Below are 25,051 nucleotides of genomic sequence, written 5' to 3'. Positions count from 1 at the left end.
TTTTAATTCTTAGTTTTTCTTATTTTTCTAATTATTCTCCATTGTTTTATGGAGAATGTTTTTGTCGTCTCATAGAAGTTTGCTGCTGGCCCAGGTTCTTTGATTTCGTTACACAGGGTAAAAGTAAACATTTTTTTTCAGTATGTTAAAAGCAAGCCAACTTAGCCCTGATTATTTTATTTATTTACTTTTTAAAAAGATTTTATTTGAGAGAGCAAGAGTAGGAACAGGGGAGAGGAGCAAGAGGAGAGGGAGAAGCAGACTCCCCATAAGCAAGGAGCGCAGCAGGGAAGCTGTTACCAGGCTTGATCCCAGGGCTCCTGGATCATGACCTGAGCTGAAGACAGACTCTTAACCGACTGAGCCACCCAGGTGCCCCAATCCGTATTATTTTAGAAGTCCTATCCTGACCAGTGGAGGCATTTAGTCCGCATATTGCCTTTTGTTTTTTCCATCTTTGTATATTATATATTTATTTTAAAGTTGAATCTTTGTAATTACAATTTTTTTCCCCAGAAAATATGTGGCATTCTGCAGAGACCTTACTGTGAAATATGCATTTGGTTATATTGGGTTAAGCAGGTGTCTGTCTCTGCTTGCCCTAGGTTTGCCATGACTGATGTGTGGTTCAGAGGTTTTATTTATTTATTTTTATTTAATATTTATTAACATTTTATTATTCATGAGAGACACGCAGAGAGGCAGAGACACAGGCAGAGGGAGAAGCAGGCTCCATGCAGGGAGCCCGATGTGGGACTTGATCCCAGGTCTCCAGGATCAGGCCCTGGGCTGAAGACAGCGCTAAACCGCTGAGCCGCCTGGGCTGTCTGAGTTCGGAGGTTTTAATTGAGCTCCATGCCACAGCAGACAGAATAGCTGAGCTGAATTTGTGGGGTGTTCTTAATATTAACATTAAATTTGAAAAAGCTTACTTTAAAGCAGGTACCAACATTAGCCCAGAATGAGATAATTAATAAATACTGTTGTGTACAGATTCTACTTGTACATTTTCTACCTTAATAATAAGAAAGTGAGCCTCATGTCTACTGTTTCACTCTGGTCTGAAGTGAGAATGTAATTTTTACACAGGGATCTTCATTCCTATTTATTGGGAGACCAGGAAGAAAACGAGAACAGTGCAAATCAACAAGTTAACAATAATCAGCATGCTCGAAATAACAACGCTATTCCCGTGGTGGGGGAAGGCCTGCATGCAGCCCACCAAGCCATACTCCAGCAGGGAGGGCCTGTTGGCTTTCAGCCTTATCGCCGGCCTTTAAATTTTCCACTCAGGGTAGGTACAATAAGACTTTATTGGAAGTCAAGTTTTTTCTTTTTCTTTTGAGGAATTTGGTGGTGGTGTTGATGCTCTTAGCATGCAGTCCTCTGTATTGATCTATCTTACGGTCTCCTGACAAGAACCCCTAGTCCTCTCATTAACAGAAAAATATATATATGTGTCAGATAAGTTTACCAGATTTTAGAGATGGGTTATAGTGTTGGGATACCATGTACTGTTGCTCCCTGCTGTTTGAAGCAGTGTTAAAGACCCTAAGTGAAAAAAAAATAAAAAAAATAAAAAAAAATAAAGACCCTAAGTGAAAATAAGAAATTAACGTCATTAATGTATTTCAGCTATGTATCAGGAACTGAAATGGGCATTCTAATGTTTTTCCCATTTACTATCCATCCCAATACTGCAAGGTTGAGTAGTAACCTTCAGATGAAACTGAAGACCAGACTGGGTAAGGAAATGCTGTCCCGGTGAAACTTTGCCTCCAGATTCCACCAAAGCTGTTCCTGATGGGTTGTGGTAGCTTTTGTGTTGTTAAATCTGATGGTCAGGTCTTAGGCCTCACTTTACTTGCTCTGTAGTAATGTGTCACACAGTTGGTCAGCTCCACAGAATGCTTTTTCGGGAAGTGTTCAGGAATCTTTGCAGAGGAGGGGATGGTTTTAAGCCTCTTAAGTTAGGCCAGGCACAGACAATATGGAAAAATGGGAGGGCACTCCAGGCTCGTGCCAAAACAAGAGGCAGGTTAGACATGGTAGGTTTGGAACTGCAGGGAATTAAGTGTATTTAGAGGGTGAGGGTGAGAGATGGGAGGAGTCCTGAGAGAAGAGATGAGGCTCCTCCATGGGTGAGAGTTTCTTTCCATCCTGGATCAGAGAGAGGATCGGTGAGAAGTTTCTCAACCAGTGAAAGCTGGCAGCCTTAGAGGCTCCTCTTGGGGTGTGATTGTAGGTCCTTTTCAGCCTTCTTGCTAGAGCCCTGCCTTCTGGACGAGGGAAGAGGGGTGCCCGGTAAGGTAGAAGGCAAGCAGCAGTTGCTCCTTTCCTGCCGAGAGCAGCTGCTTTCCTCTCAGTGTGTTCCCTTTTTATTTGTACTTTTCAGTATGAGAGCCACCAGCTCACATGTGGATTTTACGTTTAAACTTAATTAGATGTGAATTCATTTTGTTAAGGCTGTGGTGCGATAGATGTGTTCATTACTTTAATGGTGGGAATCCCTTGACATTGTGTACATGTGGCAAATCACGTTGTACACTCTAAATATATTATAATTTTGTCAGTTATATCTCAATAAAGCTGAAAAAAAGAGAAAACCATGTCTAGTAGGATAAGATGCAGAGTAAATACAGTGTAAGGTTTCATTGCTCCTTCACACACCGCGTCAGGTGTGCAGTGGCCGCTGTGTAGGGTGGTGCAGGTCCCGTCGTCATGGACAGTTCTGATTAGACAGCACTGTTAGAAAGTGAGCTTTCCTTTTATGAAAACTTGTTTTTGAGAATTTGATTAAAAAGTGAATGTATTTAGTTTTAATTAATAGGGAAAACTTAAGCTGATTAAGTTATTATAAGTTTTATTATAAGTTTTATTTTTGTGCTGATTCAGAAATACATTTACTTGTTACTTGCTGATGTGTCTGATTATATGAAAATAGACATTTTCTTTTGGCCGAAATTATAGGTAATTTTACCTAAACTAAAAATTCCTTTTGGTGTGAAATGGAAGGAAACATGGAAATATGGGCAATTTCTTTTTACTGGTAGAATTATGGTGATTCTTTGAGGGGTGTTTTGAAATACATTGAGCACATATGAACCATTTATGCACTCTTACGTTTTGCCTTGCAGATATTTTTGTTGATTGTCTTCATGTGTATAACCTTACTGATTGCCAGCCTCATCTGCCTTACTCTACCAGGTATGAGCTAATGACATGCAAAGATGCTTTGTATATTTCATCAAGTATAAGCTTGAAATAGTTTGCCCCTTATTTTTGATTGAATATGGGATATTGATCTTTTTAGGGTTCTCCATCTCCTTGGAGTCATTTGTATTGCAACAGGGTAACAAAATCAATATAAAAGTTCTGATTCATTTTTAGAAGTAAAGTATGTATATGGTCACTCAGTTTTCTTGGGCATCTTCTCTTTATAGTGTAGGTTTTCAAAAAGTTATCTGTATGTCTTAAATCATTTCTTCAAGCCAGCCTTTTGATGTTAACATGTTTGCCCTCATTGTATCTTTCCTGTCCACTGCATGGTGTTCCTAGACTCTTTATGAAGCCAGATTATTTCCCTTAATCATCTGGTATTCGCAGCTACTAATCTTTAAATTTCGGCTAGACACTTTCTTTAACAAGTAAGATGAATGAATCTTACTCGAATGGATGAATGTAGTATACTGTTCATCATGTTCTGCAAAGGTCAGGGATAAATGGGGTTGAGCCCAAAGCCAGTGACAAAGTGTTGGGAACAGCAACTCCCAGTTGGTGTGTATGGCAAACCACAAAATTTTAAATCATACTGATACATGTTAGCCACTTAAATAATCACTAAGTGGAACATACTTTTCATCTCTTAAATATAAGCCCATAAATGTTATTGAGTTAGTATCTTGATTATAGCACTGCCTCTATAATTTTATAAATCAAATTTGTATCAAATACTTGAGTTTTTCCAGGAGGGCTAAAGTCAGTAAGGAGCAAGTAGGAAGTGTAATTTCATGTGAGGTTTCTAAAAATAATGAGAATATTCTCTAATCTGTAGAAATTGTGATTTAACTTAAAGTGGTGATAAAAATAAAATTTTTTTACATGTTTCTGAATAATGATTTGACCTTAAGAACTGTACTCCTAAGCTCACTACTTGTCATATCACAGCTCTTAAAAATGATAAAGTGTGATTAATGGTTGGGTACAATGTGGTAAACATTGCTGAGAAAACTTAGTTTTTGAACTTTGGACAGTTTTACATTCGTGATTTTTATATTCCATTTTCATGTTTTTTATCAGAGATATTAAGGAAAACTTAAAAGAAGGAAATGTAATTTACTACCTGAATTGGGCACTAAAAGTAATTTCATTGAAGATTGTTAACTGAATATTTCCCTGTTAACCCATTCCCACCATCTAATGGGAAGAACATGGTTGTTAAATCCTAGAAATACTTGGTGTCATAAAATGCATTTAAGGTGGCAAGGAGATTCTTTCCCCCGAAGGTTGCTTTTCTGTAGCTGTAGTTTTTTTTTTTTTTAAGATTTTATTTATGTATTCATAGAGACAGAGAGGCAGAGACACAGGCAGAGGGAGAAGCAGGCATCATACAGAGAGCCTGACGTGGGACTCGATCCAGGGTCTCCAGGATCACGCCCTGGGCTGCAGGCGGCACTAAACCGCTGTGCCACCTGGGCTGCTCTGTAGCTGTAGTTTAACTGATGATAATTCACTACAAATTAGAAACTTGACCCTGTCCTCTCAGAAACACTTAATTAGAAGTAAGTGAAATATGAAGTGTGCAGTAGAAAGGGGCCATTAAATTTTTAAAAACCAGCCAACCCAACTATAGCAACTATAAAAACCTCGGAATAAAAATGTATATGTGCATACACACACACATGCACACACACACACAAAATACTAGACATTTCTACAGAATTATCTGTAACAATTTTTATATCCCCAAATTAATATATACATGTGTTTATTTCACATAACATTTATGTGTATTTTTAAAAATAACTTCTCTTCATACACAAACCATTTTGTGGGGTTACAAAGAAGTCTGGTTGCCAACATTATGGCTTGTAAGACTTAACTGTTGAGCTGGTTTCATTTAGTTGGAGGCAGTGTGGTTTATTGGTCAAGAGCATGAGCTTTGTCACATAGGTATGAGTTCAAATTCAGCCTCCACCCTCATGCGACCTTGGTGTGGCAAGGTTCTATTGTTGATCCTTGGTTTCTTAATCTTTAGAATGGAGTAGTGGCTATTTGAGGGCTTTGGGGAGGATTAATGAGGTAATATACGGAAAGTGCTCAGCACAGCCACTAGCTCCTTTTAGGTATTTGAAAATAACAAATAGTACTGTATTAAGAGGAAATCAATCCATAGAAAAGTAAATAAGACATTTGGGCGTTGCTCTTCTTTCTGGTCTTATTGAGAAGTAACCATGTGAATAAAGTTAATATAATAATGGTCTTGCCTGAGGTAGATTTTTATGGGTATAATGTAGAATTTATTTGCATTAACTCTTTATTTGAGACAGTTCTTTTTTTTAAAGATTTATTTATTTATTTATGATATATATATATAGAGAGAGGCAGAGACACAGGAGGCGGGAGAAGCAGGCTCTATGGCTGGGAGCCTGACGTGGGACTTGATCCCGGGACTCCAGGATCACGTCCTGGGCCAAAGGCAGGCGCTAAACCTCTGAGCCACCCAGGGATCTCCGAGGCAGTTCTTTAGACACTTCTCAATTCTGTTTAAGTTTCGGCATATTTGGATCTTATTTCCTAAGAAAGTTAATATGATATTCTGTGATTGCTATGCTTTTAAGTGTTCTTATACCCACTTAATTATTGAAATAAACTTAGTTTTCTGTCTCAATGAGTCAATTGAAAGAAAGTTAATCTAAGTTATTTGTAGTGTTCTTAAATGTTGAAAGTATAAATAATAAATATACCCCACTTTTGTTGTATTATGTTGTATAATAATTTTATTTGGTGATAAAAACAAGAACAACCTCTTCATTTCTGAAAGAACAGATAACTGACATGGCCAGTCAGAGTAGATGCCACAGGAGAGCTTGTCCCCAGTGACTTCTTGTGCTTTGGTTGTTTCCTAATCAAATAATTGCATTCTTTAGAGTTTGTGGCGGGTTTTGTCATTGTTTGTTTTTAATGAAGATGTTGTTATATTAGAATGTGATGCCTTTTTACTAATCACTTAAAATGATTGAAGTAATTGAAAATGCTAACAGAACAACATCAAGATTGTAGTTCTCTTTACATATATAGCCACGTATTTCATTTATCAGCCTTTCTGTTTTCAGTATTTGCTGGCCGTTGGTTAATGTCATTTTGGACGGGGACTGCCAAAATTCATGAACTCTACACAGCTGCTTGTGGTCTCTATGTTTGCTGGCTAACCATAAGGGCAGTGACGGTGCTGGTTGCATGGATGCCCCAGGGACGCAGAGTGATCTTCCAGAAGGTTAAAGAGTGGTCCCTCATGGTAGGTTTTTCTAATAAAGAACTGATCTTGTATGACAGGAATAGTGGAAATTTTTTTTAGTCATTTCTTTAAATCTTTTCACTTTCATTTCTTCATTATGATGATAGCATCAAGAGAATTGATTTTTTTCTTTTTTTATGAGGAGGAATATTCCTTTAAGATGCAGCTTTCTGGTTCATTCTGAGAACCACAGTCAGATATATTCAAGGGTCAAAAGGAAAAGCATGCTAAGTGACCCAATAAGGCCCTTAATAAGTAAGTAATGCAATTAAAAAAGTTATTTTGGAATTTTTTAAAAAAATATGTAATTATTTATTTATTCATGAGAGACACAGAGACAGAGAGAGAAAGAGAGAGGCAGAGACACAGGCAGAGGGAGAAGCAGGGACCCCGATGTGGGACTCGATCCGGGGTCTCCAGGATTACACCCTGGACTGAAGGCGGCGCTAAACCGCTGAACCACCGGCGCTGCCCTATTTTGGAAATTTTTAAGGAATAAGATACTCTGTAGAATTTAAAATCAGTTTAAGTAGGAATTTATTTTAAGATATTTTTTCTAAAATTTGATTTTTTGATCTATTTGAATATGTAAAATCTTGACTTCAGGATTAAGTTAATGTTTTTCATATAAATGGGATTTCTTTAATTACACATTCTATTGTTAATTCAAGAATGTCTTGGCTAATGTGAAAGTGTAGTAAGTAATGGAAAATATTTCTCAGTAAAGTACTTAGTTACACAAAGGTGGGGGAAAAAGTCAGCGTAAGATGGTTGTCCGGGTGTGGTGATTTACTGATTGTGATTTTGGTTATGACTGGTAAATAGGTTTAAGTCACTGCTTATGCCTCTTTTGTATAATTCTAGTTTTGTATCTGAATTTAGAGTTTCATTTCACTAGAGGGTTAATATTAGTGTTGAAAGAAAGCAGTGAGATTTATTGTATAATATGAACAGAAGGCTTTACTTGCTATTTAATTACACATGATGAGACATGTAACTATATTTCATATACAGAAACCAGCTAATACCAGTTTCCATTTGATATTCTTCTGTGTCTTCAGTATGCCATTTAAAAAAGCAAGTACTGCATCTTCACTCACCTCATACCAGTCTCTAGACAAAACAGACACTCACTGAGGCTGCCTTACGAGAAAGGGAGGTCCTCAGACATAAGAGTCACTCTAAAGACTCCTTTCTTCATCAGGATTCTGTAGTGACACTTTTAATCTTTGTGTTGACTTTATTTTCATTTTTTGTTTTGTTTAAATTCTAGAGCTGTGCTAATAACATAACCATGTGGCTCGTGGCCACCATACTGGCAACACAGATACAAGACATTTCTGTCATCATAGTGAGTTGTTTTGGACCACAGAGGGTTCTGGATGGAGTCAGTTTGGTCACATTGATGAATTTCCTGCACTGGGGTTATGCAGAGCCCTTCTCCCCTACCAGTCCGAATCACACTGTGAGCCACCATTGGATTAGAAGAGCCTGGGATAATCAGTGGCTTTTCTTGGACAAAGAAGAGCCTGTTCTTGAGAATGAGGTTGAAAAAAACAGCACAGCCACCTGCTTAATATATGGAATAAAATGAAAAAATTTTTAAAGATTTTATTTATTTATTCATGAGAGACACAGAGAGAGAGAGAAGCAGGCTCCATGTGGGGAACTTGATGTGGGACTCGATCCTGGGACTCCAGGATCATGCCCTGGGCTGAAGGCGGCGCCAAACCACTGAGCCACCTGGGCTGCCCTAAAATGAATTTTGTATAATTTTATAGCAAAAATGCAGAGTAATTTCATGCTTTCATTATAGCTTAAGCTTGAATATACACATTCAAGTTTCATTTAATGAAATATAATACACATAAATGTATGCGAGGTAATATATTTGTTTTGTTAGGCATCAGGTTAAAGAAGAAAAACAAATTTCCAAATAGAATGAAGAGTTTAGCTCAAAATCTAGAAAGACACTCTAGTGACATGGCCTCATTTCTTCATAGATCATGAAGACCTTGATAGTGGCTGTGCTGCTGGCAGGGGTTGTCCCGCTCCTGCTGGGGCTCCTCTTTGAACTGGTTATCGTTGCTCCCCTGAGGGTTCCCTTGGATCAGACTCCTCTTTTTTACCCATGGCAGGTAAGTACGTGACTTTTGTTTATGACATTTCTTTGTGGACTTGGAATCCGAAAAATCCTTGATTTTTTTTTTTTTTAAAGTGATTGTTAGTGGTTTGTTTAGAAAGACTCCTTAATTTTTTCTATTGTAGGTACCTTTATAAAATCGATTAAATAATGCATTTTAATTTATTGCCTTCAAAATATTAACTCCTTTAATAAATCTTTATAGGGAGGGGGGGTGGCAGGGTGGGGAAACTGGGTAACGGGCACTAAGGAGGGCACATGATGAGATGAGCACTGTGTGTATACTATATGTTGGCAAATTGAATTTAAATAAAAAATTTTTTTTAAATAATAAAAAATTAAAAGGTCTTTATAGGTTAAAATGTCACTAGTCATTTAGGCTTCACCTGATACTTAATGATGAAACTAAGATTCATTGATTTTTCCAAGAGATATCTTGCTTCTTTGAGGTTTGAGACTTGAATCAATAACTTATATTTTTAAATAATTACAGCTTGTTTTCCTACAAAATCACAGATTTATTAAAAAGAGCATTTTGAAGAAACCTACATAGGTCATAGCAAAGATCTTAAAGTTAGTACGGAAGAAAAATTACTACTTTTCTCTTAGCATTTAGAGCCTGCAATTAATATCATAGATTTGAAGTTCTTAAGAGATCCTAGGGGAAAGAGCTAGGCGCCTAGTTGACTTCAGTCATTCAGAGGCTTTTCAGCCTTATTTCTGTTTACTCTTGCATATGACAGTGGAATTACTGGAAATGAAAATTGTATGGGATGTATTTCCCTTCCTCTACTTTGCAGATGAAGAGCCTCCACAAACTTCATTTAGAGCAGATATTTACATTAGTGCTTTAATGTGTGCTAAAACCCTGTATTGTATAATTCAGATGGAAATGAGGCCAATGCAGGAACTTCTTGTGCACCTTACAGGCTGGTGGGCAAGGCAGACAGGTAACAGGTAAGCTGCTCTGTGATTGGGGCAAGCAAAGGTTGCTGTGGCATCATATGGGAGAGGTATTTATCCTGGCTTTGGGAGTTAGGATTTCGTTTTCTCTAGGAGACCATGTCTAGAACAACCAGTAGAGTACAGAGGAGTCGGTAAAAAAAGGAAAGTGATATTCTAGGAAGGAGCAAGGGGGTGGACCACGCAGTGAGACAGAACATATGTATGGAACTGCCTCTAATCCAGTGTGCTCTGGAGCAGACTCGGAGAGGAAAGTGAGAAATAGAGGGAGATAATTAAGCACATGTGATGTGTTTGTGTAAAAACTCTATCACTGTATAGTCAGATAGTATCAGGGATTGAAGGAAAGCTATTTTTTACAGAATAATGCCAGCTAACAAAGGTAGAGGAATTAGCAGAATAAGAAAGTCACTATTTTGCAGTAGTTAGCAAAATAACTGATTCCAGCAAGGATTGTCCGTGGATCCTGAACCCATCAGGTGAAATTTGTCTATTCAGTTACTGAGTTACTGAGTTACTGTTGCTGTGTAGCAAGTTACATTACAATTATATATCTCAAAACAACCATTTATTTTGTCCAGAGAGTGTGTGGGTTTGAAATTAAGACAGGGCATATCGACTTGTCTTCTGGGCCTTAGCTGGGTAAGCGCAGTAACTGAATGTGATTTGAGAGCTATGGCAGGAATCCTTTAGGAGCCTCATCACTCTTAAGTGAGGGTTGACATGGATCACCCCAACTGGGCTGTCAGCTGCAGCTCCTGGATATAACCCGGCTTCCTCACAGCTTGGTAGCCTCGAGGTAGGTAGTTGAGCTTCTTATATGCATTTAAGAGAAATGAATGTCCTAACAAACAAGGTAGGATCTCCATCACCTTTTATGACCTCATCTCAGAATTCCCATGGTATTGCTTTTCACTACATTCTATTGGATACAAGCCAGGCACAAAGGTTGGCCCAGATTCAAGGGAAGGGGCTATAGACCCCAACCACTTGATGGAAGAAGGTTTTGCAGGCATATTTCAACATCACTACAATGTAGAAGTAGTTATTTAAATGGCGGCAAAGTGTCATATTCTGGATTGATTACTTGATATCCCAAAGGAAAACACACAACTTTACTATGGGAAGGGTCAGATAGACGCTGACTTACCACCATGATCACTGCAAATGCATCATAACTAGGTACTCTTTGCCTCCTGATGTCATATAGTATTCAGCATTGAAGAAGAGCAAGTAGGCCCTGACCTCTGGAGCTGGCCTGGCATCATCAGCATCACACAGGACCACTCTGGGACCATGATGGAGCAAGATAAAAACCAGTCGTTAATAATCCCATCTGAACATAGGCAAAACAGGAATGTTGTTCAAACCAGGAAAATGAGAAAACAATCCCCATTCCCAGCTGACGTCATTGGCTGCTGCTTCATTTATCAACGGTAGTCCCTGCATTTGGATAAGATTTAGTGAGATACCTAATACAGATTACCTTTGCTTTCTAAAGGATGTGACATAGAGCAAAGCTGTGCTTCCTTAAGTTGTCTCAGTCACCTCACAGAAACCAAAATACTATAATAAGCTTTTCTAACATTCTTACTGAGCACCACAAGTTCCCCATACTGCATTGTCGTCCTCCCTACAGTGAGTAGTAAATGCAGCTTGCACAGTTACCCGTGTGTCTTTGGTGATCTTGACAGTTGTAATTTTACAGAATAACTGGAACTGCTGAGTTTTAAGAGTATTTATATATTATGACCTAGCAGTTTCACTTTTCTAAATGTGCTGCAAAGAAACATTTACATGTGTGCAGGAAGCACAATCAGCGCTGTTTCTCCTGTATCATTTTTATAATGTCAAAATTATAAGCAACCCAAATGTTCATCAACAGAGATTGACTAAAGAAATGTGTATATGTTTTGCTACAGATAGCTCTCAGACATGATTTTAAGTAGAAGAAAAATATAAGCTATAGATGGATGCGTGCAGCATGGTATCCTTAAAATTCTGGATAAAACTCTTAACATTTGAAAGAACAGTTTGCTTTGTCTCCATTCCTGACTCTAAGCTACTTGTCTTCCCTGTGTCAAGCAGCTATAGGTTTATGGAAGTCTATTGGAATTCTAGCAGAGAAACTAGTGTTATGTGTCCTACCCCATAGGGGAAGGACCAGATATCCATGGATCTTGAAAGAGCTTGAACCTTAGCGATCTGTGGACCTTCTCAAGTGAATATGAACCTTACTTGAGGGCCTTCTAGACTCCCAAAGACCAAAAGAAAGCTAAATTTGGTCAAATCTTCCCTGCCCGGGAACCCGGGATAGTACAGAAGCAGCAGGGAGGCTTTCACCATGTCCTTGATAGGGGACTGACTGGTAGCTTGCTATCCCAAAGATCTAAAGGGTAAAAGATCCTTTGGCAGCCTCTCAGTTTATACTTAGTCTGACCTGAACCTCATCAAACCTGCAGAGAAAAATAACAAATACTTTATTTATTTTTTTGTTTTTGTTTTTTTAATGAAAAATTTATTTTTTATTGGTGTTCAATTTGCCAACATACAGAATAACACCCATTGCTCATCCGTCAAGTGCCCCCCTCAGTGCCCGTCACCCATTCACCCCCACCCCCTGCTCTCCTCCCTTCCACCACCCCTAGTTCGTTTCCCAGAGTTAGGAGTCTTTATGTTCTGTCTCCCTTTCTGATATTTCCTACCCACTTCTTCTCCCTTTCCTTCTATTCCCTTTCACTATTAAACAAATGCTTTATTAAGGGGGTGCACAGCAACCACAGAAAGAAAGGTCAGAGCAATCAGAACACATGCCCTGTGACCTGGAACTGTCATTGAACTGTGAGCATCCAAATAGAAGCATAAAAACGGAGATCAAGGGGAATATGTGTGTGTGCACATACAATGGCAATAAAACAAAGTGAAACTGTGTTGGTATATAGCATGGGCCTCAGATGTTCAGTAGATGAAGATGTGAGTAGTCACCATTGAAGTTCAGTTTGGGCCCCTGGAAGACCACTGCAAAGCACAGAGCTAAATTGAACAAGTAGGAAGTTAAAGGGAAAGGTAAGTGACTTGGAAAATACATCCAGGGGACTTAACGTCCCCTAATAAGAGCTCTAGAGTGCAGAAATGAGGCAGCATGGAATGAAATAGGAAAGTTAACTGGATTGAAAGTAGTCCTGATTCTGCAGGTTAAAAGGGCTCATCAGAGTTGGTAAAGTGGACGTTGATGAAATGAGATTGATAAGAAAAACACATATGTGGGCATATCTTGGTAAGATTTCTGAATTCTAAAGGTAAAGAGATGTCATAAACTTCAAAAAAGAAAATCATACAAGTAATGGACTTTTTTCAGTAATACCACAAAGTCATATAGCAGAAGAGCATCTTTCGACCATTGACAGAAAAGGCGGGCAAAACGTCACTCAGCCGTTCATGTGTCAGTGTGAAGAGCCATGTTTAGGATGTGCAAGAATTCAGAGCATGCATCATCCTTTGACCCTATTTGAAGAAGATGCTCACAGTACTGACCAACCAAATCAATAAATGAGAACCTTAACCTCAAGATGGTGGGCAATGAAGAGGAAAAGCAGTATGAGCAAGATCCATATAAAAATTATAATACAGGGCATCTGGGTGGCTCAGTTGAACAAGTATCTCCCTTTGGCTCAGGTCATAATCCTGGAATGGAGCCCCACATTGGGCTCCCTGCACAAAGGGGAGCCTGCTTCTTCCTCTGTCCCCCGCCCCCATTTATGTTCTCTCTCACTCTGTCAAATAAGTAAAATCTTTTTTAAAAAAATGATACTGCATCTTTTCTATGGGATGTGTATGTGTAGATATAGGTAAACATATAGGGGAAAAATGTAGAGGGTCCATACCAGTGTTAGCAGCGGTCGTTGCTGGGGAGGGGTCAGCATTTAGGCTGGTAGTCACAGAGGATTCCAGCCTTCTCTACAAAAGGTTTTGTTTTGTTTTGTGTTGTTTTTTTGTTTTTGTTTTCTTTTTTGTTTTGTGTTTAGGTTTTGGTTTTATATTAGAATAGATCAAAACGGGGATGCCTGGGTGGCTCAGTGGTTTAGTGCCTGCCTTCTGCCCAGTGAGTGATCCTGGAGTCCTGAGATTGAGTCCCACATCAGGCTCCCTGCATGGAGCCTACTTCTCCCTCTGCCTGTGTCTCTGCCTCTGTGTGTGTGTGTGTGTCTCATGAATAAATAAATCTTTTAAAAAAATAGATCAAAACGTTATGTGTTACTTTAAAAAAAAATACATTAAAAAAAACCCCAGGGATCAAACTATGAAGGACTTTGTATGCTGTGCTGAGGACTTTCAGTTATAAGCAGGGAATTTTCCTTCTGTGGTCTGATTTGTGCTTTAAGACATCATGTAGTGGGTGGAAATGGTGATCACTCTGGCTGCCTGGTGTGGCCATGGAGGGTCTAATAATAGTTCATCAGTACTAGAGCTAGAAGCTCTCAGCCTTTGGGATGGCTTCTTTAGGTCAAACATGGCTCCCCCGGCTTATTTTGACATAATTAGCTCAGCTAAAACCAACACAGCAGCTTGAGATGGTTTGATGAAATAAAATCATGGTACTTTTATTTGCTATTGAGATCTCCATTAATGTTGACATGTTTTCTAATTCTCTTGGAAAAGCAACATAGGTTTCTAAAAGATACTAGAATGATTTTTGTTAGAAGTATTGAAATTGAGCTCTTGGCTTGTGGGGGGGGAGGCAGTTTCCCTGGATTTTCTAGTGTATGTTAGTCTTCTGTAAAATTGTTACTAATCTGGTAGAACTTCTGTTTTGAAATGAAATATGCAAGAAAACTGTGTATCCTGTATGCTGGGTTTATTGCTGAAAACAAAAATTGTTAAATGGCTTTTATTTCCCAGGGCACTAGGGTGGCTTAGTCAGTTAAGCGTCCAGCTTGATTTCAATTCAGGTCATGATCTCAGGACCCTGGGATTGAGCTCCACGTCATGTCAGGCTCCTTGCTCAGTGGGGAGTCTACTCCTCCCCCCACCCCGCCCCTTGCCTTGTTCTCTAATAAATAAATAAATAAATAAATCTTAAAATGGTTTTTATTTTCCTAGGACTGGGCACTTGGAGTCCTGCATGCCAAAATCATTGCAGCTATAACACTGATGGGTCCTCAGTGGTGGTTGAAAACAGTGATTGAGCAGGTGAGCAGAATCAACTTTCAGGAGAGACTGGGGTAGTAGAGGTTGTGCTTGGCACCTGGGTGCTTAAGTTTAATTTTTCTACCTTTCTCAGTTTTTTACGCTTTCTTTAATAAGAATATATAATTTTTTTTTTAAGAAAAAGTTTTCTGTTTTATCACCATGAATTTTCATCAACCACTCTTAAGACTTCCCTTATCTGAAGTTTAGCCAGTGGCTTAAAGTACCTAAAACCCTGTCTAAAGTAAAGGCAAAAATTTAGCACGTGTTTTTTTTCAAGGCCAGAGTTCTGATTTAGATTTAGTATTTAATTTTCTAAATCTGAAGCAGAGAAAAGAGGTTACTGTTCAAGACAATAAAAAGGGCAGGGATCCCTGGGTGGTTTAATCGATTGAGCATCTGACTCCTTTGTTTGGCTCAAGTCATGATCTCAGGGTTATGAGAGCTTGAGATTCTCTCACCGTCTCCTTCTGCCCTTCTCGCTCATATATATATGCACTCTCTTAAATAAATAAATCTTTTAAAAAAATAAAAAATAGATTAAAAAGCTGTATACCTTAAACTAATATAACACTGTGTGTTATTAACTTACTGGAATTAAAATAGAAATATAAAAATATATGTATTCTCAGAGTCTTAAAAAATAAAAAAAAAAAATTTAAAAAATCACATATCTTAATGAAAACAAAAGCAGAGCTGTTTGGGAATATTCTAGCTACATAGCACCTAAGCCTCTTACCGTGGAACTGTCAGATAACTTGATCATTGTGATAACCTTGAAAAAAGTAGTGCTTGTATACTCTGATAATAAGACTAGGAAGTATGATAATTCACTTTAGGAAGATTTCTATCTAATAACTAACATAACAGATTTTGGTACATACTTCTTTACATTTTAATTGTCTAGAAAATGTTCTTTTGGACAGCCCTCTTATCCTTAGGTCAGCATCAAATAAATTAGGCGTTACAGTTCTATTGCAGTAAAGGTACACCTCCTTTTGATGTATAGGAAAGAGACAGTAGTTCTCAGCCCAGTATGCACAATAAAGTACCAAAAAAATTCCTGAACCCAGAGATTTGTGGAACTAGGGCGAACCAAGGAGCTGCTTTGTGTTTGCATGCATCTCTCCACTTTGGAGTCTACAGGTGAGATTCTGGCCTTTGCAAAGGAGAGTAAAGGTTTAATCCCAGTTGAAGGCTGTGAAACATTGTTGCTTTTTGTAATATTTTGCTCTCAGATGCATTCTTTTCTCATGCATATGTGTAAATTTGAGTAAAAGGATTGAGATTGTGTGCCTTGTTGCACTGATTCAAGTGCATTTGGATTACTAGGTTTCTTTGGGATTGGAAGCATGCTTTTGGAGGGTTAAGCCTGTTGTCATACACTTCTAAATGCTCTGGCCCATTCCTGAGAGATTGGGTTGAGTTGCAGAGTACTCTGTGGCCAGGAGAGGTTGAAGTGCCAGGGAGAAAACAAGAACAATGCTCTTCTGTTTTGTCCCTCTCTGCACACCATCTTTACGTTCCATTATTCCCAGTTTTCCCCACTTCGATTTGTACTTTGCTCTGAAGTGTGCTATTTATTAGAACTTTCTGGATAAGAAAATGAAAATATTGTAGAAATACTTGAAGTAGGAGAACCTGGGTGGCCCAGACATTGAGTGTCTGCCTTTGGCTCAGGTCATGATCCCGGGGTCCTGGGATTGGTCCCACATCGGGCTCCCCATGGGGAGCCTGCTTTCCCTCTACCTATGTCTCTGCCTTTCTCTCTGTGTCTCTTATGAATGAGTAAATAAAATCTTTTAAAAAAATTGTTGAAGTAAAAAAATTCACTGTAGAATTCTTTCATATTAAAATTTTGTATAAAATATTTATTTGTCAAAAATTTCCTATTGATAGTTTTCTTGTATTTATATAACATGAACACAGTCTTGAGTAATATCACAGATCACTCTTCCACAATCTTGTGTGTGCAGTTGCCTCAGTTTATGTGGTATTCATCTAACATTATTAGATGTATCTGGTATTGTACAGTGCAAGGCTAGTGTAGTTTTGATTTAGATTGGTGTCTTATTTCATCCCTTAGCATAGTTAACTATAAAGTTTAAGGAAGTAAATGCATTCCCTATAAAAACTTGTGGACACCATACTTATGTTTGTATTCAGAATTTGTCTTGACTTCAGGAAAAATAACCGATAGATTCAACACCCTTGGGCTTGAATTCAGTAGAGAGTGCTCCGTTAATTGGAGGAATTTGTCCTATTTTCTCGTTCTGATTTTCTCCCTCATCTTTCAGGTTTATGCAAATGGCATCCGGAACATTGACCTTCACTATATCATTCGGAAGCTGGCAGCGCCAGTAATCTCTGTGCTCTTGCTTTCCCTGTGTGTACCTTACGTCATAGCGTCTGGCGTTGTTCCTTTACTAGGTGGGTAATGCTGGCTGGGGAGCTCGAAAGAGCACCTTTATTAATGTCACTATACTCTTGTCACTTCCAGTATCATAGGCTGTCTGGCTCCAAATGATTAATTTGTAAATATAAATCTAGCTAAAACAGTGATTTCAGAAGGATATTTTTCTCAGACTTGGCAACTTAGGGCGAGATTTGGAGAGTCCTGAAGCTCTCTGGTATAGTTTTTTTCTCTAGGCAGGTGAGAAAGTATTAATGTTTACAACTGTCCGCGAAATAGGAACAAATTTTTCTTCAGGTTGTCTTCTCCTGACTAGAAATGCTATTATCCCATATTCGTAAAACCACAGAAAAATGTTGTTATATTTAATTTTCAAAATGTTCTCTACCATAAAAGGTAAAAGCAAAGAGGGAATGATATTTAGTGATACTTCAACAACTAGATGTTATCTTATTGTGTGCTGAAGAGTCCCTACAGGACCTTAAACCCGGCATATGTTCAGAATGACGAGCACAAAGTTTTCCCCCCCAAATCATTTTCTGAGTTCTCTCTCGGTGACTAGTCTTATCCAGTAAGCTTCATGAATTAGAAACTTGGTAGGTCATCTGTGTCACTTGAGGCTCTCTGCCTTCCATGCTCAAATGGAGAGTGCTGACCCAGCCTCCGGAACCCATTAATCGGGCACCTTTTTCCATGGCTCTCACCTTAACCTCAGTGACCTAATTTGAAGCCACCACCACCGATTCACTTTCCCCTCTGTAGCCACAATGACCTTTCTTTTGAATGAGTCTCATTGTTCCTCTTGAGTGAACATCCTCTCTTGTTGGTTCATGAGTGACCTTTAAAGCACAGTCTGCTCCTCGATGTGGTTCCCGAGGCTCCTCAAGCTGTGACTTCTGTGTGCTGGCCTCACTGTGAGCCTCGCTCCATTAAAGAGTTTCCATTTTAATTAAGCACCACCAGTCCCTTCCTCCTAGGGACAGAACATATTTTCATTTCACTGTCCTTCCATATACACTTAGCGTTTTCCTTTTTTGGTTTTGCAGGTGTTACTGCAGAAATGCAGAACTTGGTCCACCGGCGAATTTATCCATTTTTACTGATGGTTGTGGTATTGATGGGGATCTTGTCCTTCCAGGTCCGCCAGTTTAAGCGCCTTTATGAACACATTAAAAATGACAAGTAAGTCTAGACTTTCATTAAGATATCTCATTTCTTAATTTTTGTGATAAATCATAGTTGGGAAAGCTGCTCAGATTCTGGATATATTGTGAGATAGAATTAACAGGATTTGCTAACAGGTTGGGTGTAGGATATAAAAGAGAGCATTATCAAGGACTCAGTTGAGCCAAGCAACGGAAAATATGGAATTGTCATTTATGCGATGAAAAGACTGGGAGAAACTAGTAAGGGGAGGAAGACTTTTTAACACCTTTTCCAAATAGTTTTTAGTCTGTTTCCAGATGTTTTGGTTTGACAATATATTAAGTAGCTTTGGATAAAAATAAGAAGCTTGCATGAGGACTTAGCCTGCCTCAACCCTGCCTGCCTCCACGGGCCACTGGGTCACTCTGATCAGTGCTGAGGGAGGCTGTGAGGCCCCTGCAGCAGGAATGTAGGGCCTCTGTTTGGAGGACTCTCTGGAACCCAATCTCAGTGGGAGACCTACAGCAGCCAAGGGAAATAGCTTCCAGGGAAAACCGCCACCTGACCTTCCACGTCCTTGACAGAAAGCTGAATCCTCTTCTGCTCTAGTGGTGTCCAGCAGGGAAAAGGAGTTGATAACTCCACCCTGGCTTGTTGGGACAGTCCCAGTGTATACATGCTGTCTCGTGCCATTGTTAATAGCACCCCTGTTTATTTGTGAGTGCCCTGGTTTAGACAACAGATTATATGGTCACCTTATTTACTCTGAGGATACTTTAGAGTAATATTTTTAAGAATGAAATTGAGGGTGTTCAAGGCTTCTCCACAGCATTTGCCAGCAGTAAAATATGAGTACAGTTAGGTGGTCAGAGTATAAAGTTCTGTGTGACATGAAAGAACAGGGTCGGGGGGTTTCAGCTTTCACTGATTAAGATCAGTCAGTTTGCCTCACGTTACTTGTTTAGGCTGATGAGTAAGTTCTGCGGGTAGAAAGCAAATAAGGCTTGGCTAGGTCTGATGCTCTGCTGCTTTCTTCTTCAGCTCTTGTCTACTGCCCTCTTGTGTGCCCGGTGTCCTTTCCCACCCACTTCTCAGCCTTTATTATTCATTATTTTCTGCTCTTTTCCTGTAGCCCAGTGTATTCTTTTCTCTCTCCCCATTTGTTCCTTCTTGGAGAAAACTGTTGAAGTTCAGGCTCCCTGAAGGCCGCATCTGGGGTACTGTTGTGTCCCCATCCTCCAGCAGGGTTTGATCAGGGGCAGGTGCTGAGCATGGGGTGCGTGTGGTGTGGGGGGGTGCTGGCTGGGGGCAGGAGAGATGCTAGGGCATTAGGGAAAGGTCTCCTTTTTCTGCCATTGAATTACCATTCGGTCCTGGGCAAGTTAATTAACACCATTTCTCTCTGTTTTTTTATTGCTGTTTCATTGCCATAATGCTAACCCCATTCTTGGCATGACTTGGTATGTTTTATGATGACATGTGTGTCAGGTAGAGTTATATGCATTATGAGTCTATCCAGTTGTTACTGTTTAAGACATTTATCAAGTCCTCACAGTTTAAAGAACTACTGGTTGGTTGGGGAACAGTGTGGAAAGGAGTAGTTAACTTCAGGAAAAGAACTGGCAAGACAGAAAGAAAATATTAAACAGTGGGATCATGGATGAAGAAGCAGTAGGATCAGTGAAATGTTTTTAAAAATGACATGTTAAGCTACTCGGCATCACCTGCCAAAGTATCTCATTAGTCATATATTTGTTGGTAGAAAGTGGCAGGTGAAAGTCAAGGTAGAAAGAGTAATTGTGGAGTGAAAGTCGCTATCCTGAGTAGCGCATGCCAGGCCTTTGTTGCTGTGGCTTTTGTATGCTTTCTGTTTCTTAGAATGATCAGGGGACATGAACTCTGTTGGTGAGTATACTGATACTGGGTCTTAGAGACCCAACTCCCAGGTATCCTGTCACATGCTGGCTTCACTCTCCCTTGCTTGCCCAGGTTTCTGAGGACTTACAGGGCACTCCTGGGTCTTCAGTGCTCACTCCAAACAGGCACCTTTTACCCCAGCTGCCTGGAGCTCATTGCCATCGCCAGCTTTGTCACCCATGTCCTCTGAGGGTTGGCGTGCAGGCCATTCCCCACGTTTAGTGAGGCCACTGCCGCTGCTTCACAGTTGTTGCTGTCGTCCTGGGGATGTGGTGTCTTGTCATTCCAGCCGGGGTCATTTCTGTCTCTAGTTCTGCAGCCCTGCACCCTTTGCTCTTTCCTTCCTGTCATCAGAGTGTGTAAGTTAGGAACAGGTAATGCTGTTCTTGGGCCACAACCTCCTGCCTTCTGTCCCTTACATATGCTCACTTCTCTGCCATCTCCCCTTTGACCTCACTGAAAACTTTGCCCTTTGATTTCTTCCTTTGTCTAGAACTAGAGCCTTTCCAGTCCTCTTGCCTCCATACCTAGCTTTCTGAAGAACATATTTCTAGTCTGTTTCTGCATATCTGTCCCCTGAGCTGTTTTATAAAATCTCTGTAACTGATAAATTCCCTGAATTTTATTTATTTATATTATATATATTTTATATTATAATATAATATTATTTATTGTGCCTTTTTACCTCCACTCCCAAGCATATGAGTTTGTGAGAACCCAGAGCACCATGTGCTCCATTGCCCAGCATCTGAGACTTCTGACGTTTGCTGTTCTCATGTTTTCCCACTGGCCTGCACCTCACTGTGAGGTGCCTGCTTGTGTGCCTTTTGCAGGTGTTCGTTCTAGAGTCCTTTCTACCTTTCTAACCATCGAAGGGATGTAAGCGGAGTGATCTGATTTGAATTTAAAAACTATCACTGGCTGCTCTTAGGAAGAATATTTAAACATGTAAGGTCATATAAGAGAGTAACCACCCTGTTTTTATAACCTAGATACCTTGTGGGCCAACGCCTCGTGAATTATGAACGGAAATCTGGCAAACAAGGCACATCTCCGCCACCTCCACAGTCGTCCCAAGAATAAAGTGGTTGTCTCAACTACCTTGACCTTCCCCTTGCCTTTACGTGTCCTTTTTTGTGGACTTCTCTCTTTGGAGATTTTTCCCAGTGATCTCTCAGCATTGTTTTTAAGTTAACTGTATTTGACTTGTGTTCTCAGCATTCAGAGAGCAGCAGTGCAACACGGCTCTGCTGCCCTTCCTGCATCTTCTGACATCATAGCTGTCTGAGATTTGTACATGTGTAAATAGAAGTTCCTGGATACCCTAAAACCTTGGATTAAACAGAATGTGCATTGTACATCTTTAAGCAAAATGTATATTAATTTATTAAATCTAGTTGTCACTTTATTTTGGACCTGCTGTGATCTTGACAGGAAACGTGCCACAGAGCCATAGTGCAGAGGCAAGACTTTTTAATTACGTCTTTTGGAGCACAGTATCATGGTGTTCCTAGGAGTTCTTATTAAGTAAACTGTACATTCTGTCTTTCTTGGCTGTTCAGACCTTACCAAGAACCTAAAAGGAAGCAAGTAGAAATCAGCAGTGGAGTGTCTGTGGTAAGAGAACATGAACTCTGTGCTTCACTGTCAATCGTTTTTGGAAGTTATTTTGTATAACACCAAAGCTGTTGTACATTTTCTACTGCCTGATTTTTTTTCATGTGTCTGTGTTTATAATATTGTATAGTATCTTGTGCTAGGTGAGGAAATTATTTTTAATTTTGATAATTTAATATTCCTAGTGATCAGCATTAGGGGTTGGGTTTTTGTGCTTGTTAGGGGCATGTCTATATTTAGAGAATAAAAGTCCACAAGTACATTCTCATTAGTTCCCTTCAGCCCCCCCTTTCCATACACAGCTGTCGTTTCCTTTTTGGCAGCAGTGGCCAAAAGTCATGCAGGATCACAAGTCTTATAAAATATCATCACCAACAATGCATCATACTGGAATTAGAACACACTGAGATGTTTCTTAAATGTAGATATGGCTTGTGGTCTTAGACCCAGCAGCATTAGAGAAGACTGGTTAGAACAGCTAGTCCTGCTGGTTAGCGCACCATTGGGTGACAATTAGGGGGGAGTACATTTTTCCTAGTTTTCCATGAGTGAATCCCAAAGTTTCCAGAGCTTTTTGTTTACAGGATAGAACTACAAATAAAACCAGCTTGATTTTACTTGTCGAAAAAGGAAGCTGACTTGAGCTGGCCTTTTAACATAGGAGTGAAGAATGTATTTCATTGGAAATGTGCTGTAAAATCTAAGAACACTTATAAATCTGGTTTCCCCTTATAACCAAAGCTTCAAGTAAGAAGTTTAGAGGAATACAACAGTTGGGCACACGATCCAAGTATTTAATGGTAATGGTATATTGTAAGTGTGGTGTTTGCTTTTGAATGATAACCTAGAGTTCCCAGAGAAAATGGACAGCATAGGTCTTCAGGAACTCTTAAAGAGTTTCCATATAGTATTAAAATCTGTAGGCTCTAATCTGAAGATTTTTTAAAATATTAAAGTCAGCCAAACATAAGCTACCAAAACAAACATTTTCTGGTTTTGTATTTCAACAGTTTTTCCCAAAGTAGTCATTACTTTACTTTAAAAAAAATATTTTTAAAACATCAGTATCGAAAAAAAAAGCTTGACAATAGGGTTCAGTGTTACACTTTTTGGCACTTTGTAGCAGTCCTTTCTCTTGTATTTGAAGTAAGGTCTTTGCTAGCCCTACCTTTACTTAGAATTTTAGTCCTACTTTAAGAAATTAGGAGCGTCTTAAAATGTAATGCCACCTGTCATGGTCAAGGTCTGTCTATATAAATTGTTCTCTTTGGGAGAAAAAAATATTACCAATTGGGCATATAACTTGATGATATTAATTTAGGTTTCTTTTTTAATTTTTCAGAGAATTTGTAGATCTTGATATAAAGTCATTGGAACACATTTATCTGTTTTACCAGGAAGAGATCTAGGCAGATACCATAAAAGATTAAAAATTGCTATTCTGCAGAATTTTAAATGAATCTTACCAGATATTTTGTAAAAAACAAACAAAAAAAACAAACCCAAACACATACATGAATGTGTATGAATGGCCAAAAAGTTGCCCTCCATTTCACTGGCAGATAACTTTATCTTGTACTTAAGGATTTCCTCTTGGTTTTCGGTTGTGCTTTATCCTGTTTTCGATCAGATGAATACTTCCATAAGGAAAGCATTTGCTGGCATAATCTTTACATGGGTAGCATCAGGATTTTATTATTAACCAATAGTCTTATAAACATTTGAAACCTCTAGCTCAGAAAGTGCTATATTACTGCCCTTCTTCCTATAGATTTTTTTTTTTTTTTTTTTGTATATATCTACTAGCATAGTTTTGCTTCATTTTACATTGGGCTAAAACAGTCTTCAAGGAAGTTAATTAGGAAAGAAGACATTTTGCTTTATTTTTAACTGTTTATAAGTTGAAGACAAATCAACATTTGGGAGTTAGTTTCATATGACCAGTTATCAAATGGTCATAGTATGAAGTGTGCAGTTGTTCATTATTAGCAAATTATGTTTGATTTTTAAAACTATTAAGTACTGATAGTTGAGGTGAAAACTGAAGAAAATGCCAATGTGAAATTCATGTATAGCTCGCCTTAAAAAAGTTCCATGTTTTTAGGTGATTTTTTTTTTCCTGTTAGTTTGCTGTAGAAACAGTTGAAATTGGACATCTCGATTCCAGATGTAAACAAAAAGTAATTTTTATTTCAACATCTAATATAGCTGTTATTTACTGTGGATTCTTGTCTTGTGTTTTTTCTTTCCGTTATTCAAGTAATAGAGAATAACTTTTTCTTAAATGATTTGGTCTTAGAGATGTCATTTCTGTATTGGCAAATGCTATTATTAAAGTATAACTTGAATTTAGGTTGAATTCATGACTTTTTAAAACAAGCACTGGGCATTTTTCCATTGTATTGTGTTTACACACCACACATGCATACACATGCATGCGTGTGCACACACACGAGAATGTAGTGCCAGTCTAAGAACACAGGCACTTTTTTTTAACAAGTTAGTTACTTATTCTCACTTTCAGGATTGAGTATTTTAAGCTTCTTACTGTGATCAGTTCTGTACATTGTAAAATTAAATGATTGTTGAAAAGATTCCTTTAGAATGTTACCTACTCAGTCACTGTCAAGAAAAGACAAAAGTAAAATGTCTTACCACCAAAGTGTTATTAAAAACCTCAGTGTGGAGATTGACTTAACTCCCTCAGTTGGGCTGTCTGTATCTCCTTATTAATTTGACCCTTGGGCAGACATTTCCTTCTCACCCTCCTACTGCCCTGGGTTATATTTAAAAGCAGCCATCATGAGTAAGGGTTTCAGTCAGATAATCTCCAGCAATATGTTTGGCGTGAAAATAACATAAAGTTAAGACAGTGTGTATCTGTCTTCATTCCCATCTACTTTGTAGGAGTGCCTTGTTTTGTCGTGAGAGTCAAGTAGTCCCGTAAATGGAAGTGTCATGACTCTGAGGCCTAGGGATGCATGTTGTAGCAGTAAACAGAACTATTTGGTTATTTGGTACATCAATTTTTCTATTCAAGCAAACACCTTAGATAACCAGGCCAATTTTCTGCCAAAAGATTCTACAATGCTCCCTTTTTTATGTGGTTGTTTGTTGCCTTCTGAGTCAAGAGAACAAAAATGAATAA

The 25,051-nt window shown here is 38.8% G+C and overlaps 1 protein-coding gene across 5 annotated transcripts in view; it reads left to right on the top strand.

Moving 5' to 3' along the window:
- The window catches only part of MARCHF6 (membrane associated ring-CH-type finger 6), an 82,165-nt gene extending 57,910 nt beyond the window's left edge, over window positions 1–24,255 (top strand). For 4 of the 5 annotated variants that reach the window (XM_077879581.1, XM_077879582.1, XM_077879580.1 and 1 more), the window contains exons 19-26: window positions 1,090–1,294; window positions 3,138–3,207; window positions 6,321–6,517; window positions 8,521–8,655; window positions 14,724–14,813; window positions 17,108–17,240; window positions 18,270–18,405; window positions 21,279–24,255. In XM_077879581.1, coding sequence (XP_077735707.1) covers window positions 1,090–1,294; window positions 3,138–3,207; window positions 6,321–6,517; window positions 8,521–8,655; window positions 14,724–14,813; window positions 17,108–17,240; window positions 18,270–18,405; window positions 21,279–21,369 — 1,057 coding nt within the window. In that variant the 3' untranslated portion in view covers window positions 21,370–24,255. The remainder of the gene's footprint in view (window positions 1–1,089; window positions 1,295–3,137; window positions 3,208–6,320; window positions 6,518–8,520; window positions 8,656–14,723; window positions 14,814–17,107; window positions 17,241–18,269; window positions 18,406–21,278) is intronic. The other variant, XM_077879579.1, reaches the window with a different exon arrangement.
- The last annotated feature ends 796 nt before the right edge of the window (window positions 24,256–25,051 follow it).

The sequence above is a fragment of the Canis aureus genome, chromosome 31 (genome assembly GCF_053574225.1).
Source record: "Canis aureus isolate CA01 chromosome 31, VMU_Caureus_v.1.0, whole genome shotgun sequence".
In the NCBI taxonomy this organism is placed as follows: Eukaryota; Metazoa; Chordata; class Mammalia; order Carnivora; family Canidae; genus Canis; species Canis aureus.
This window is presented reverse-complemented; position numbering and strand designations above follow the sequence as displayed.